The sequence below is a fragment of the Polypterus senegalus genome, chromosome 4 (assembly GCF_016835505.1).
Source record: "Polypterus senegalus isolate Bchr_013 chromosome 4, ASM1683550v1, whole genome shotgun sequence".
NCBI lineage: Eukaryota > Metazoa > Chordata > Cladistia > Polypteriformes > Polypteridae > Polypterus > Polypterus senegalus.
In genome coordinates this window covers 17,247,651-17,260,574 of record NC_053157.1, presented here as the reverse complement: position 1 = coordinate 17,260,574, position 12,924 = coordinate 17,247,651, and the positions used below count along the sequence as shown (strand labels likewise).

Below are 12,924 nucleotides of genomic sequence, written 5' to 3'. Positions count from 1 at the left end.
AAAAAAACAATTAAAGACTGACCTTTAAAATTAGGTCTAATTCTTGGGTCATAGCTGACTAGCAGTCTGTTCAAAATGTTGCTGGTAGAGTTAGCTGGCACTCGGGCGAGATCTTCTACTGACAATTGTCTGATGAAGAAAGAAGCAAATAAATGAAAAGTATTTTTCCAAATCTTTGGCTAACCAAGCATTTGAAAATGTTTCTTTAAAATAATTTACTTCCCTTATCTTAACCCTTTTGGCAACCCAGCCACAGAGGATGCACAAACCAGTGTGTTTCTTTGTACCAGTCCCAAGCCCGGATAAATGGGGATTTCAATGGGCATGTTGGTGAAGGGAACAGTGGAGACGAGAAGGTGATGGGTAGGTATGGTGTCAAGGAGAGGAATGAAGAACGTCAGAGGATAGTGGATTTTGCCAAAAGGATGGAAATGGCTGTGGTGAATACGTATTTTAAGAAGAGGGAGGAACATGGGGTTACGTACAAGAGTGGAGGAAAATGCATACAGGTAGATTACATCCTATGCAGAAGAGTTGATCTGAAGGAGATTGAAAACTGCAAAGTGGTGGCAGGGGAAAGTGTAGTTAAGCAGCATAGGATGGTGGTCTGTTGGATGATGTTGGAGATCAAGAAGAGGAAGAGAGTGAGGGCAGAGCCAAGGATGAAATGGCGGAAGTTGAAAAAGGAAGACTGCAAGGTTGAGTTTAGGGAGGAGGTGAGACAGGCATTGGGTGACATTGAAGAATTACCAGACAGCTGGGAAACTACAGCAGATGTAGTAAGGGTGCTTGGCGTGACATTTGGAAAGAGGAAAGAGGAAAAGGAAACCTGGTGGTGGAATGAGGAAATACAGGAGTATATACAGAGAAAGAGGATGTCAAAGAAGAAGTGGGATAGTCAGAGAGATGCAGAAAGTAGACAAGAGTACAAGGTGATAAGGCGCAAGGTGAAGAGAGAGGTGGTGAAGGCTAAAGAAAAAGCATATGATGAGTTGTATGAGAGGTTGGATACTAAGGGGGGAGAAAAGGATCTGTACCGATTGGCTAGACAGAGGGACCGAGCTGGGAAAGATGTCCAGCAGGTTAGGGAGATAAAGGATGAAGATGGAAACATACTCACAAGTGAGGAGAGTGTGTTGAGCAGATGGAAACAGTACTTTGAGAGGCTGATGAATAAAGAGAACGAGAGAGAGAAGAGGTTGGATGGTGTGAAAATAGTGAATCAGGAAGTACAACGGACTAGCAAGGAGGAAGTAAGGACAGATATGAAAAGGGTAAAAAATGGAAAGGCCATTGGTCCAGATGACATACCTACAGAAGCATGGAGATGTTTAGGAGAGATGGCAGTGGAGTTTTTAACCAGATTGTTTAATGGAATCTTGGAAAATGAGAGGATGATGAGGAGTGGAGAAAACATGTACTGGTGCTGATATTTAAGAATAAGGGGGATGTGCAGGACTGCAGTAACTACAGGGGGATAACATTGATGAGCCACAGCATGAAGTTATGGGAAAGAGTAGTGGAAGCTAGGTTAAGAAGTGAGGTGATGATTAGTGAGCAGCAGTATGGTTTCATGCCAAGAAAGAGCACCACAGATGCAATGTTTGCTCTGAGGGTGCTGATGGAGAAGTTTAGAGAAGGCCAGAAGGAGTTGCATTGTGTCTTTGTGGACCTGGAGAACGCTTATGACAGAGTGCCTCGAGAAGGATCTGTGGTATTGCATGAGGAAGTTGGGAATGGCAGAGAAGTAAGTAAGAGTTGTATAGGATATGTATAAGGGAATTGTTACAGTGGTAAGGTCTGTGGTAGAAGCGACGGATGCATTCAAGGTGGAGGTGGGATTACATCAGGGATAGGCTCAGAGCCCTATCTTATTTGCAATTGTGATGGACAGGTTGACAGACGAGATTAGACAGGATTCCCCAAGGACTATGATGTTTGCTGATGACATTGTGATCTGTAGCGACAGTAGTGAGCAGGTTGAGGAGACCCTGGAGAGGTGGAGATATGCACTAGAGAGGAGAGGAATGAAGGTCAGTAGGAACAAAACAGAATACATGTGTGTGAATGAGAGGGAGGTCAGTGGAATGGTGAGGATGCAAGGAGTAGAGTTACATTGGTACCATATCCTGAGTGAGTGAAGCATAATTGGGTTGTTAGTATATTGGTGATGGCTTGTATTTATTGGGGTGCAAAGCAAGGAATATAAAGAAGTGCTGCAGGATTTTATTTCTATTGTAGACCAAGCCTGTGTATGTTCATCTATTTGTGCCCATGTCCATGTTTTTATAGGTTGTATATTTACTACCCAGTAATAAAACTGAAACTTTGGTAGAGCCATGCCACCTTCCACATTAGGTCTTTGTAGGGTCGCCCTTTGGATACGTGCCCAGAATTAAACCCCATAGAACATCTGTAGAGACACCTGAAGATGGCAGTTCACAGACACTTCTATCTAATCTAATGGAGCCAGAGAGGATCTTCCAGGAAGAATGAGACAAACTTCCCAAATTCAGGTGAGCAAAGCTTGTAGATGCATAGCTAGAAAGACTGAAAGCTGTAACGGCTGCCAAAGGGGCTCCTACAAAGTACTGAATTAAGGGCCTGAATCCTTATATAAGGGTGGCACGGTGGTGAAGTGGGTAGCGCTGCTGCCTCGCAGTTAGGAGACCCGGGGTCGCTTCCCGGGTCCTCCCTGCGTAGAGTTTGCATGTTCTCCCCGTGTCTGCGTGGGTTTCCTCACACAGTCCAAAGACATGCAGGTTAGGTGCACTGGCAATTCTAAATTGTCCCGAGTGTGTGTGTGCACCCTGTGTTGGCTGGGGTTGGCTCCGGCAGATCCCCATGATCCTGTAGTTACAGTAGGATATAGCGGGTTGGATAATGAATGGATCCCTATATAAATGAGAGATACTTATATAAATCAGAGAGTTCAGTTTTTGATTTTAAATACATTTGCAAAATTTTCTGAAAACATGTAATCATGGGTTATCGAGTGTAGACTGATGGGAAAAAATATATCAAATTTATTCATTTAATATTAAATTTACAACACATAGTAAAGTGTGCAGGAAGTGAATACTTTCTGAATCCTGTGTATGCTGTCAGCAGTAATGATATGGCCTGTTTACTTGCCACATGTGATTCTCTTGTTTTCCCCATAACAATTCAATCACTTTTATGAAAATCAGGTGTCATATAAACAATTTTCATACATTTTAAAACAAGTTAGCATAGAACTTTTTAAATGTAATATAATAAAGGTGATACATACGATGGGCAAAGATATTGCTTCCTTTTCACCTTCCCTTTCTTAGAAGACTTCTCTTTAGAAGAGCACTCCCATACAAATAAGGTCAGGGAAAGCAGAAGACAGGACAACTTTACTGCCTTCATCTTAGGCGCAAACCATGAAAATGCAACCTGGGGAAAGGAAAAATACACATATTATCAAAAATGAAATTTCAGTTCCTTACACACACATACATGTAAACTGCATATAAATATTCAATATACATACCGTACAAACATCCTACAACCCACTCAATCCAATTTATGTCAGGAATTTGTCTTACAGCTTCTCTGAGGTTTTTCAATTCATATTTAAAATATTTAGTTGAGTATTTCCCATTATTTTCAGTGTTGTGGTGGTGTCCCCCTTCGTGAATTTAGCGTGACACAGGTCCCAGGTCCTCCCTCCGTGGAGTTTGCATGTTTCTCCCTATGTCTGCATGGGTTTCCTCCAGGTGCTCCCACGGTCCAAAGACATGCAGGTGAGGTGCGTTGGCGATTCTAAATTGTCCTTAGTGTGTATGTGTGTGTCCTGCGGTGGGCTAGGGCCCTGCCAGGGATTTGTTCCTGCCTTGCACCCTGTGTTGGCTGGGATTGGCTCCAGCAGACCCCCGTGACCCTGTGTTAGGATATAGCGGGTTGGAGGATGACTGACTGAATGACTGAACACTAAAAACAAATTAGTGTTAGGACTTCTGGCTTTTGATCATTTTTGTTTTGACTGTGTACTTGCCTTGTGCTTCCTGTTTTGGTTGCTGAAGTAAAAGCTGAAGACAACTTTGCCTGCCCCCTTGACCACATTTGTGTCTGCTCCATAATGGTGTATTTTTCATTCCCTAGTAGAGTTCTTAAAGATTAATTTCTGCTTCTCTGTTTGTGCATATAATGTCACAAATCATTACATTTTAGTGCCATGAACCAGGATTAAAATGAAAGTTTAGAGATTGTTGTGTAAGTGGCTGAGATCGATTGATGTAAATTTTTAAGGGAAAATCTAGACAGTAGATGACAAGTAACAGTTCAAATCATAGCAGAAAAACAAAATTAAGAACAAAACCAAGAACATTTCACCAAATGTATTTGTTCCAAAGCAAGACCTTTTTGAAATTGTTCCTTTTAAAAGCACTGTTTTAAAAATTTTCAACTTAATATGCAAACATGAGGACACCACACATAACACTATGTAAGCATTACAGACACAGCAATGAGACATATCCTTAAACCACACACAGCAGTCAGTCAGTCAGTCATTATCCAACCCGCTATATCCTAACACAGGGTCACGGGGGTCTGCAGTGACCCGACATTTGTGCGATAGACATATGTGCGCCGACAAAATAGCGCCGATTAAAATGCGCCAACAAAATCGCGTCGACAAGAAAAATTAAATAAAATCACAAAATCTTCTACTTACAAAGTGTTCAAAAGTTTCATTAAATATGAATTACTAGTTTAAAGCATATATAATAATGTTTTTTTAGAAGTGAATATTATGAGACACGGCACGCAGATAGTCCTTTAGATCACGCCCTGCATACGTAGGAAGAATTGCAGCAAGACGTCGCTTTCATTTTTTGCGGTATCTGGAGCGTGCATGTGTTCAGTACTTGTTTGTAACGTCCCGTCTGTTTTCTTCTTAAGTCTGCCAGCACACTCTCTTTTAACGCACCTCCATGAAGACGATCCATCTTGATTTACCTTGTCGTGTCTATATCGATATCCTTTATACAGAAGTTGTTGTTTTCCTTTCTGTGACTTAATAATATCCATGGGGTCAGTTAACTAAGTATAACGTATTATTCAATTGATTTCTTCTGACTGCATTATAACCTAGCGCATGTACGCGTCACACTCTCTTGGTCTCTCGCGCGATTTTGTCGGCGCGCATTAGTCGAAGCGGGTTTGTCGTCGCTCATTTGTCCGTCGCGGTTTTGTCGAGGCGCATATGTCTATCACGCTTTTGTCGGTGAACCGTGTCTGCTGGAGCCAATCCCAGCCAACACAGTCCACAAGGCAGGAACAAACCCCGGGCAGGGCGCCAGCCCACCGCAGACCACACACAGCAGTGCCCATGAAAATCAATCCCACAAAAGAGTAATGCGATGATGTTAGCGAACCAATGCCAATATACTATTTTAACAACATGTTCTTGACATTCAGGGCAGCTTGTGGGCATAGCTTGTCCCAGCAGCACTGGTTACAAGGCAGAAATTAGCCTGGATAAGGTAATAGTCTCATGCAGGATGGTTAGACGAACAGACCAAGAATAACCACCCACTACTGTAGCAAATAACCTGCTGAGAAACTCTGCAAAGTGGATTCAGACGCAGGTTATTGTTATACACAAATAGTCTATGTCAAATAAATTCTAATAAATTAATACTTTTTGCTATTTAACAAAGAATATGATAAAACGTGCATCACCACATAAAAAGAAAGACAAAGTCCATGTATTTAGAGTCCAAAAACAATATCCCAGAGCTAGATGTGAAATGTCCAGTTTGGATGGCTGACGCATTTCGGAAAATCTTGCCTTCATTATAGCCAAGGTAAACTACTAAGGATGAAAGAAGGATACAACCCATACTAATGCAAATGGGACCATGCATTCTGTATCTATTATTAGAGTAATACAGTATATATATTACTCTACCAGCATAGTAGTGAAACAGGGCAAACTTTAAAAATCAATAAAAAAAATTTAAAAAATGTAATAATTTGTATTTAGAAGAATTTATATTGATAGCTTTTGTATCCAAGATATACAATATTTTCCGTTTTGCTATCAGGGGCAAGAATATAGCTGTGATCCCTTTGCCAAAAATGTAAAAAGTTGGCAATTTATCTCTGGCTAAGCGGAAGGTCCAACATGAACCGTTTTCCACTGTATCTGATAGTGTTCAGCTCTGATGGGAGATCCAATGAGCAGGTACCCTCTAAAACACACGTAGCTGTGATCTCTCTCTCTCTCAGAAACATCAAACATTACTCTTTAACAATCTCCAGATGATAATGTCTGGTACAGGTAACAGGTATCGCAAGATGAGCAGATGCAAGGTATCCTCGAACACATGGCGAGAGGCAGAGCGACCTGAATGGAGGCTGGCGCGTGAGTGAGGATTGCCCTGACCAGTCCCCTACTCCTGAAGTCCCACCTCCTCCTCCCGTTGGCCAGCAGCCTGTCTCTCGGATTTGTGTGAATAAATCTGTGCCGCAACTGAGCTGTGATACTGAGCGAAGTCGCAAAATCAACCGGAATGTTGAAACAAATTATAGAAAAAACCCAATCTAAATCTGTTAAGTAGTTCTCTCGTGAAATGCAGACAGACATACAGATAGACATTAGATTATATATATATATATATATATATATATATATATATATATATATATATATATATATATAGATATTTGTAGTTGGAGATCCACAAAGGGAGAGAATGAATCACGTATCAAAAAGTAGTTTTAATTCCTGAGTTTTCCTGCCAGGAGCCATCATCAGATAATAATGATTAGGCATACAAGAATCAAAGGCAATATATAGCGAAATTGAGTTAGTAGGTGAGTGTGTGCGATTAATGAGGTGGGGTTAGGAGGGTGTTGGTCGTAATGTTTTATTTATTATGAGGATGTTATTCTTCTTAAGTTTGCATATGCTGGGTTCATGTCCAAATTTCTGTTAGTGGTGTTTTCATTTGATAGCCAAGATTCAGCCAGCTTTCTGGCATTTTTAATACTGGCCTTAAATCTTACTTGTACATTGTCCAGTTAAATGTATGTCCGGTTGAATTTGTGTGCGTATAAATCAGTGATTGTGAGTCCTTCCTTCTGACGGTGTTTTGATGTTCCTGTATACGTGTTGTGATTCTTTTTGATGTTTGTCCTATGTATACCGCTGGGTAAGAACTGAATGGAATGCTATAAACTGCATTTCGTGCCTCTGCTGCCGATTTCTATAGATATATATATAGTTAGGTCCATAAATATTTGGACAGAGACATTTTGGTTCTGTACATTACCACAATGAATTTTAAATGAAACATCTCAGTTGAAGTGTAGACTTTCAGCTTTAATTCAGTGGGTTGAACAAAAAGATTGCATAAAAATGTGAGGCAACTAAATTATTTTTTTAACACAATCCCTTCATTTCAGGGGCTCAAAAGTAATTGGACAAATTAAATAACTGGAAATAAAATGTTCATTTCTAATACTTGGTTGAAAACCCTTTGCTGGCATTGACAGCCTGAAGTCTTGAACTCATGGACATCACCAGATGCTGGGCTTCCTCCTTTTTAGATAGATAGATAGATAGATAGATAGATAGATAGATAGATAGATAGATAGATAGATAGATAGATAGATAGATAGATAGATAGATAGATAGATTAATTCACAAATTAAATTAAAAGTGGTTAATTTTTAATGCTCTGCCAGGCCTTTACTGCAGCAGCTTTCAGTTGCTGTTTGTTTGTGGGCCTTTCTGGCTGAAGTTTAGTCTTCAAGTGAAATGCACGCTCAGTTGGGTTAAGATCAGGTGACTGACTTGGCCATTCAAGAATTTTCCATTTCTTTGCTTTAATAAACTCCTGGGTTGCTTTGGCTGTGTGTTTTGGGTCATTGTCCATCTGTATCATGAAACGCCACCCAATCAGTTTGACTGCATTTAGCTGGATTTGAGCAGACAGTATGTCTCTGAACACCTCAGAATTCATTCGGCTACTTCTGTCCTGTGTCACATCATCAATAAACACTAGTGTCCCAGTGCCACTGGCAGCCATGCACGCCCAAGCCATCACACTGCCTCCACAGTGTCTTACAGATGATGTGCTATGCTTTGGATAATGAGCTGTTCCACGCCTTCCCCATACTTTTTTCTTGCCATCATTCTGGTAGAGGTTGATCTTGGTCTCATCTGTCCAAAGAATGTTTTTCCAGAACTCTGCTGGCTTTTTTAGATGTTCTTTAGCAAATTCCAATCTGGCCTTTCTATTCTTGAGGCTTATGAGTGGCTTGCACCTTGAAGTGCACCCTCTGTATTTACTTTCATGCAGTCTTCTCTTTATGGTAGAGTTGGATATCGATACGCCTACCAAGCCCTGGAGAGTGTTGTTCACTTGGTTGGCTGTTGTGAAGGGGTTTCTCTTCACCATGGAAATGATTCTGCGATCATCCACCACTGTTGTCTTCCATGGACGTCCACGTCTTTTTGCGTTGCTAAGTTCACCAGTGCTTGCTTTCTTTCTCAGGATGTACCAAACTGTAGATTTTGACACTCGTAATATTGTAGCAATTTCTCGGATGGGTTTTTTCTGTTTTCGCAGCTTAAGGATGGCTTCTTTCACCTGCATGGAGAGCTCCTTTGACCGCATGTTGTCTGTTCACAGCAAAATCTTCCACATGCAAGCACCACACCTCTAATCAACTCCAGGCCTTTTATCTCCTTAACTGATAAGACATAATGACGGACTTGAACACACCTGCCCATGAAATAGCCTTTGAGTCAATTGTCCAATTACTTTTGAGGCCCTGAAATGAAGGGATTGTGTTAAAACAAATACTTTAGTTGCCTCATATTTTTATGCAATCATTTTGTTCATCCCACTGAATTAAAGCTGAAAGTCTGCACTTCAACTGCATCTGAGTTGTTTCATTTAAAATTCATTGTGGTAATGTACAGAACCAAAATTAGAAAAAGTTGTCTCTGTCCAAATATTTAGGCAGTGCCTTCTGCTGTTATGCACTTAAATCTGGAATAGCCTGCCAATAGGAATTCGCCAGGCTGTAAATATATATATATATATATATATATATATATATATATATATATATATATATATATATATATATATAACCTCAGATCCTCAAATGAGTGTCTCCTTACAATTCCAAGAACAAAACTTAAAAGAAGTGGTGAGGCGGCCTTCTGCTGTTATTTAAAATCTGGAATAGCCTGCCAATAGGAATTCGCCAGGCTGATACAGTGGAGCACTTTAAAAAACTGAAAACACTTTACTTTAACATGGCCTTTTTATAACTTCACTTTAACTTAATACTGATACTCTGTATGTTCAATTCATCATAATAACTATTCATGGTGGCTCTAAAATCTGTACTGACCCCTACTCTCTGTTCTGTTTCTTTTTCCAGTTTCTTTGTGGTGGTGGCGCAAGCATCATGATGCTCCTACAAATTTGGATGGATCAAAAGCCAGAAGTTTACGTGACCATCAACATCAAGTCTATCCGTGAGAACCCTAAATCCAAAGAGGACTGTTTCATTTATGTTAGGTAGAATGCCCAGAGGGGACTGGGTGGTCTCATGGTCTGGAATCCTTGCAGATTTTATTTTTTTCTCCAGCCGCCTGGAGTTTTTTTTTTTTCTGTCCACCCTGGCCATTGGACCTTACTCTTATTCGATGTTAATTAATGTTGACTTATTTTATTTTTCTTACTGTGTCTTTTATTTTTCTATTCTTCATTATGTAAAGCACTTTGAGCTACTTTTTGTATGAAAATGTGCTATATAAATAAATGTTATCGTTGTTTTATATATATATATATATATATATATATAGTCACGCATGCGCGAGTAGGAGAGCACGGACGGATCTTAAAACACAACGAAGGATGTTCGCGGGGAATGGCGGGGTACTAACCTTGTTTCTTTGTTTTTCAGACCCAAAGACACTCCGCCATAAGACCTGCCCGCAGTACGTCTACTTCCACCCTCCCTCCGCCATCTTTGATGACGCCATTGTCTCCCATCATCCATCACTTCTTCCCAGCATTCCCGCACTTCCGCTCCTCCCATATAAAAATGGCCGCGACGCCTAAGATGGCGTCTCGCATGAATTGTTTATGTTTGACCGACTGTTTAATTTTTTGAATTCTGGAGTGTCGACAATATAAGGGGCCGGAAAACCCCAAACCTTTTTGTTGTCTCCTTTTGAATTTGTTACAATATATATATATATATTTTTGAATTTGTTATATATATATATATATATATTAGATAACTAGCCATGTTACCTGGGTTGAAACCTAAATAACGTAGACCACAGTGTTTTCACTTTTAAAGTGCACCATCTATTACAGTGTGTTCTGAAATTCATGTAGCAGTAAAATGCATTGTAGTCAGTCTGGCATCCCTATTACATCTTCAACTGGTTCAAAATGCAGTTGCCACTGTCACCAGGTTCCAGCAAGAGGTAACATATTATTCCTATCTTGGCCTCCCTTCAGTGGCTGCCCGTCAGCTTCCTTTTGTTTTTAAAGCACTAACTAATCTAGCTTCACCATATATTTCAGATCCTCTCATCTGGTATTCTTCCTCCAGGGAACTCAGATCATCTTCCCAATTTGTCTTATCAGTGCCACGTTCTCGCCTCATAAGGAAAGGTGATCAAGCTTTTTCAGTGGCAGATCCAAAACTTTGGAATGAGTTACACTTATTTGTCAGAACTGTTTCCACGGCCTCACCATTACACAAAGACGCATCTTTGTTCTTGGGCTTTTGGAGACATTTGTGGACATCAGGAGATGCTCCAGCTCCCTAAACACTGAACACAAGCAGGCATGGACACAAGTTAAAAGCAGCAAGTTCTTTTATTGTGAGAAACTCTTCCACAATATTCGTTTCTTGCCACAACAGCCACAAGTACAAATAAGCGCAAGTTAGGGCACTCTTTGTCTTTTTTCTCTCTCTTGATCACTGCCTCCTCCACTCCTCTTTGCAAGCATTGTCCACCTTCCTGGCTCGTCCATCTTAGGCCGGAGTTATACTTCACGCGACACGACGCATGCTGCAGCGGACGCTCCTGCTACGCAAGCGTTGTAGTGTTTATACTTGCGCACGCACTTTACGTAAATCTGAATGAATCCACCAGGTGGCAGTGCGAGATATTATCGCTGTGAGAACATGTTCGGCTTCTCTGTGTTGTGAATTGCCTAAAACACCTATTAAATTCCAATAACACCTTACCGCAATATCTCTGAAAAGGATGTTTATTGATTAAATCCATAAATCCAGGGATGTATGTGTCCATTCCAGGAAGCATTGGGCACGAGTGAGACACAGTCCCTTGACGAGGCCTCAGCTCATCGCAAGGTGACTACAAGCACACACATACACTAGCGTCATTTTAGCGGCACCAAATCCCCAAATCTGCATATCTTTGGAAGGAAACCGGAGCACAGTGTGGAATACCAGCAACATAACTCCCTGCGAGACAGGAGTGCTATCGCTCCGCCACCGTGACACCCCCATGTGTGTAATTATTCCCCCATGTGTGTATTTATTAACAGTATTCATTATTTAAACGAAATGATATGTAAAATGTAACATACACATTTTAATGCATTTCATCATGAAAGTGATATCAAGTATAAATCTAAAGATTCTAAATGTGCAGAGAGTTGGAATATCATACATTTCATTTGTTCTGTTTGGCGATCTATTGCTGCTTGCCGCTGCTGAAGCAAAATGCCGACATACAGATGCATTCGTGGTGCTTTTATATTCAAGCGTCGCATATTTCTGATCGTAATGACACGATACATTTTAAAAGTCTCACATACCATCTTTTGTGCCATCTATTTTTTATTGTTTTACTTTACCTGCTGTCAGGTCCAAGAAGCTCGTAGCGATTAAAAACTGGGATGACGTTCATGACCGTCTGCTTTAATGATAAAGTAAACTACGAGGTTAAAGTGGACATTTCGAGATTAAAGCCGAAATTTCCACTTTAATCACAAAATACACATTTTCACCGTGTCCTTTATTTTCCATATTTTCTCAGTGGCTCAAATATAATGCTATACATTATGTTGCTGTTGTTAAGTTGCAAAAATTAAAAAATAAAAAAAACATATATAAATGACACGATATATTTTAAAAGTCTCACATACCATCTTTTGTGCCGTCTATTTTTTTTGCAACTTCACATCGGCAACATAATGTATAGCGCTGTATTTGAGCCATTCATCAAACAGCAAAGTGCGCACATCGATCCCCGAAGGATCTCCATAGAGGCTTGCTGTCACATGTAGATAGTAAACAGAGACTCTGACGCCACGTTCCGACTTTTACCACACTGCGCCCGACTTTTGCTGGTACTGCAACTCGCATGCTCGCGTTAATTTCTGAGGACCTGCTCAGAGGACGCGTGAAATAAACGCTGGGACCGCGTGGCAGCCATGATGCGGGCGCGTATGCGTTCTGCGCGTGAAGTATAAATAAGCCCTAAGGCAGACAACTCCATTTACCTTCCACCCAGGAGTACTCCTGGTCTTCTGTACACGTAGTCCGAAAGCAGTTCTGGGTGCGACAGACCCAGTCCTGGCAGCACCCCCTGGCAGCCCCCACAGGCCTGAGTTGAAGAACTCCGTATCCCATGCTGAATCTGATGCACCGTTGCAATCTGGGGGGCTGCCATCTAGTGCTCTGGAGATGATAATGTCCTGTGCACACCTTCTCCCCTGGTCGTTCCATTCTGAGGATTTCTCATCTAGCTATGGACACAGGCCATCCTTCATACACTGAATAATGTTTTTGCTTTTTGGTTTGGAGACCCAATTGTATTGTCTTTGTAAAATTATATTCAGCGTTTTTATATATCAGTTTAATTTTTCTTTT

The 12,924-nt window shown here is 40.8% G+C and overlaps 1 protein-coding gene across 1 annotated transcript in view; it reads right to left on the bottom strand.

The window, feature by feature from the left end:
• Window positions 1-12,924, bottom strand: part of glrbb (glycine receptor, beta b) — a 160,515-nt gene that overhangs the window by 128,103 nt on the left and 19,488 nt on the right. The window contains exons 2-3 of the mRNA XM_039750302.1: window positions 3,275-3,423; window positions 23-129 (exon numbers count right to left, since the gene is read on the bottom strand). Of these exons, the coding sequence (XP_039606236.1) occupies window positions 23-129; window positions 3,275-3,396 (229 nt within the window). The 5' untranslated portion in view covers window positions 3,397-3,423. The remainder of the gene's footprint in view (window positions 1-22; window positions 130-3,274; window positions 3,424-12,924) is intronic.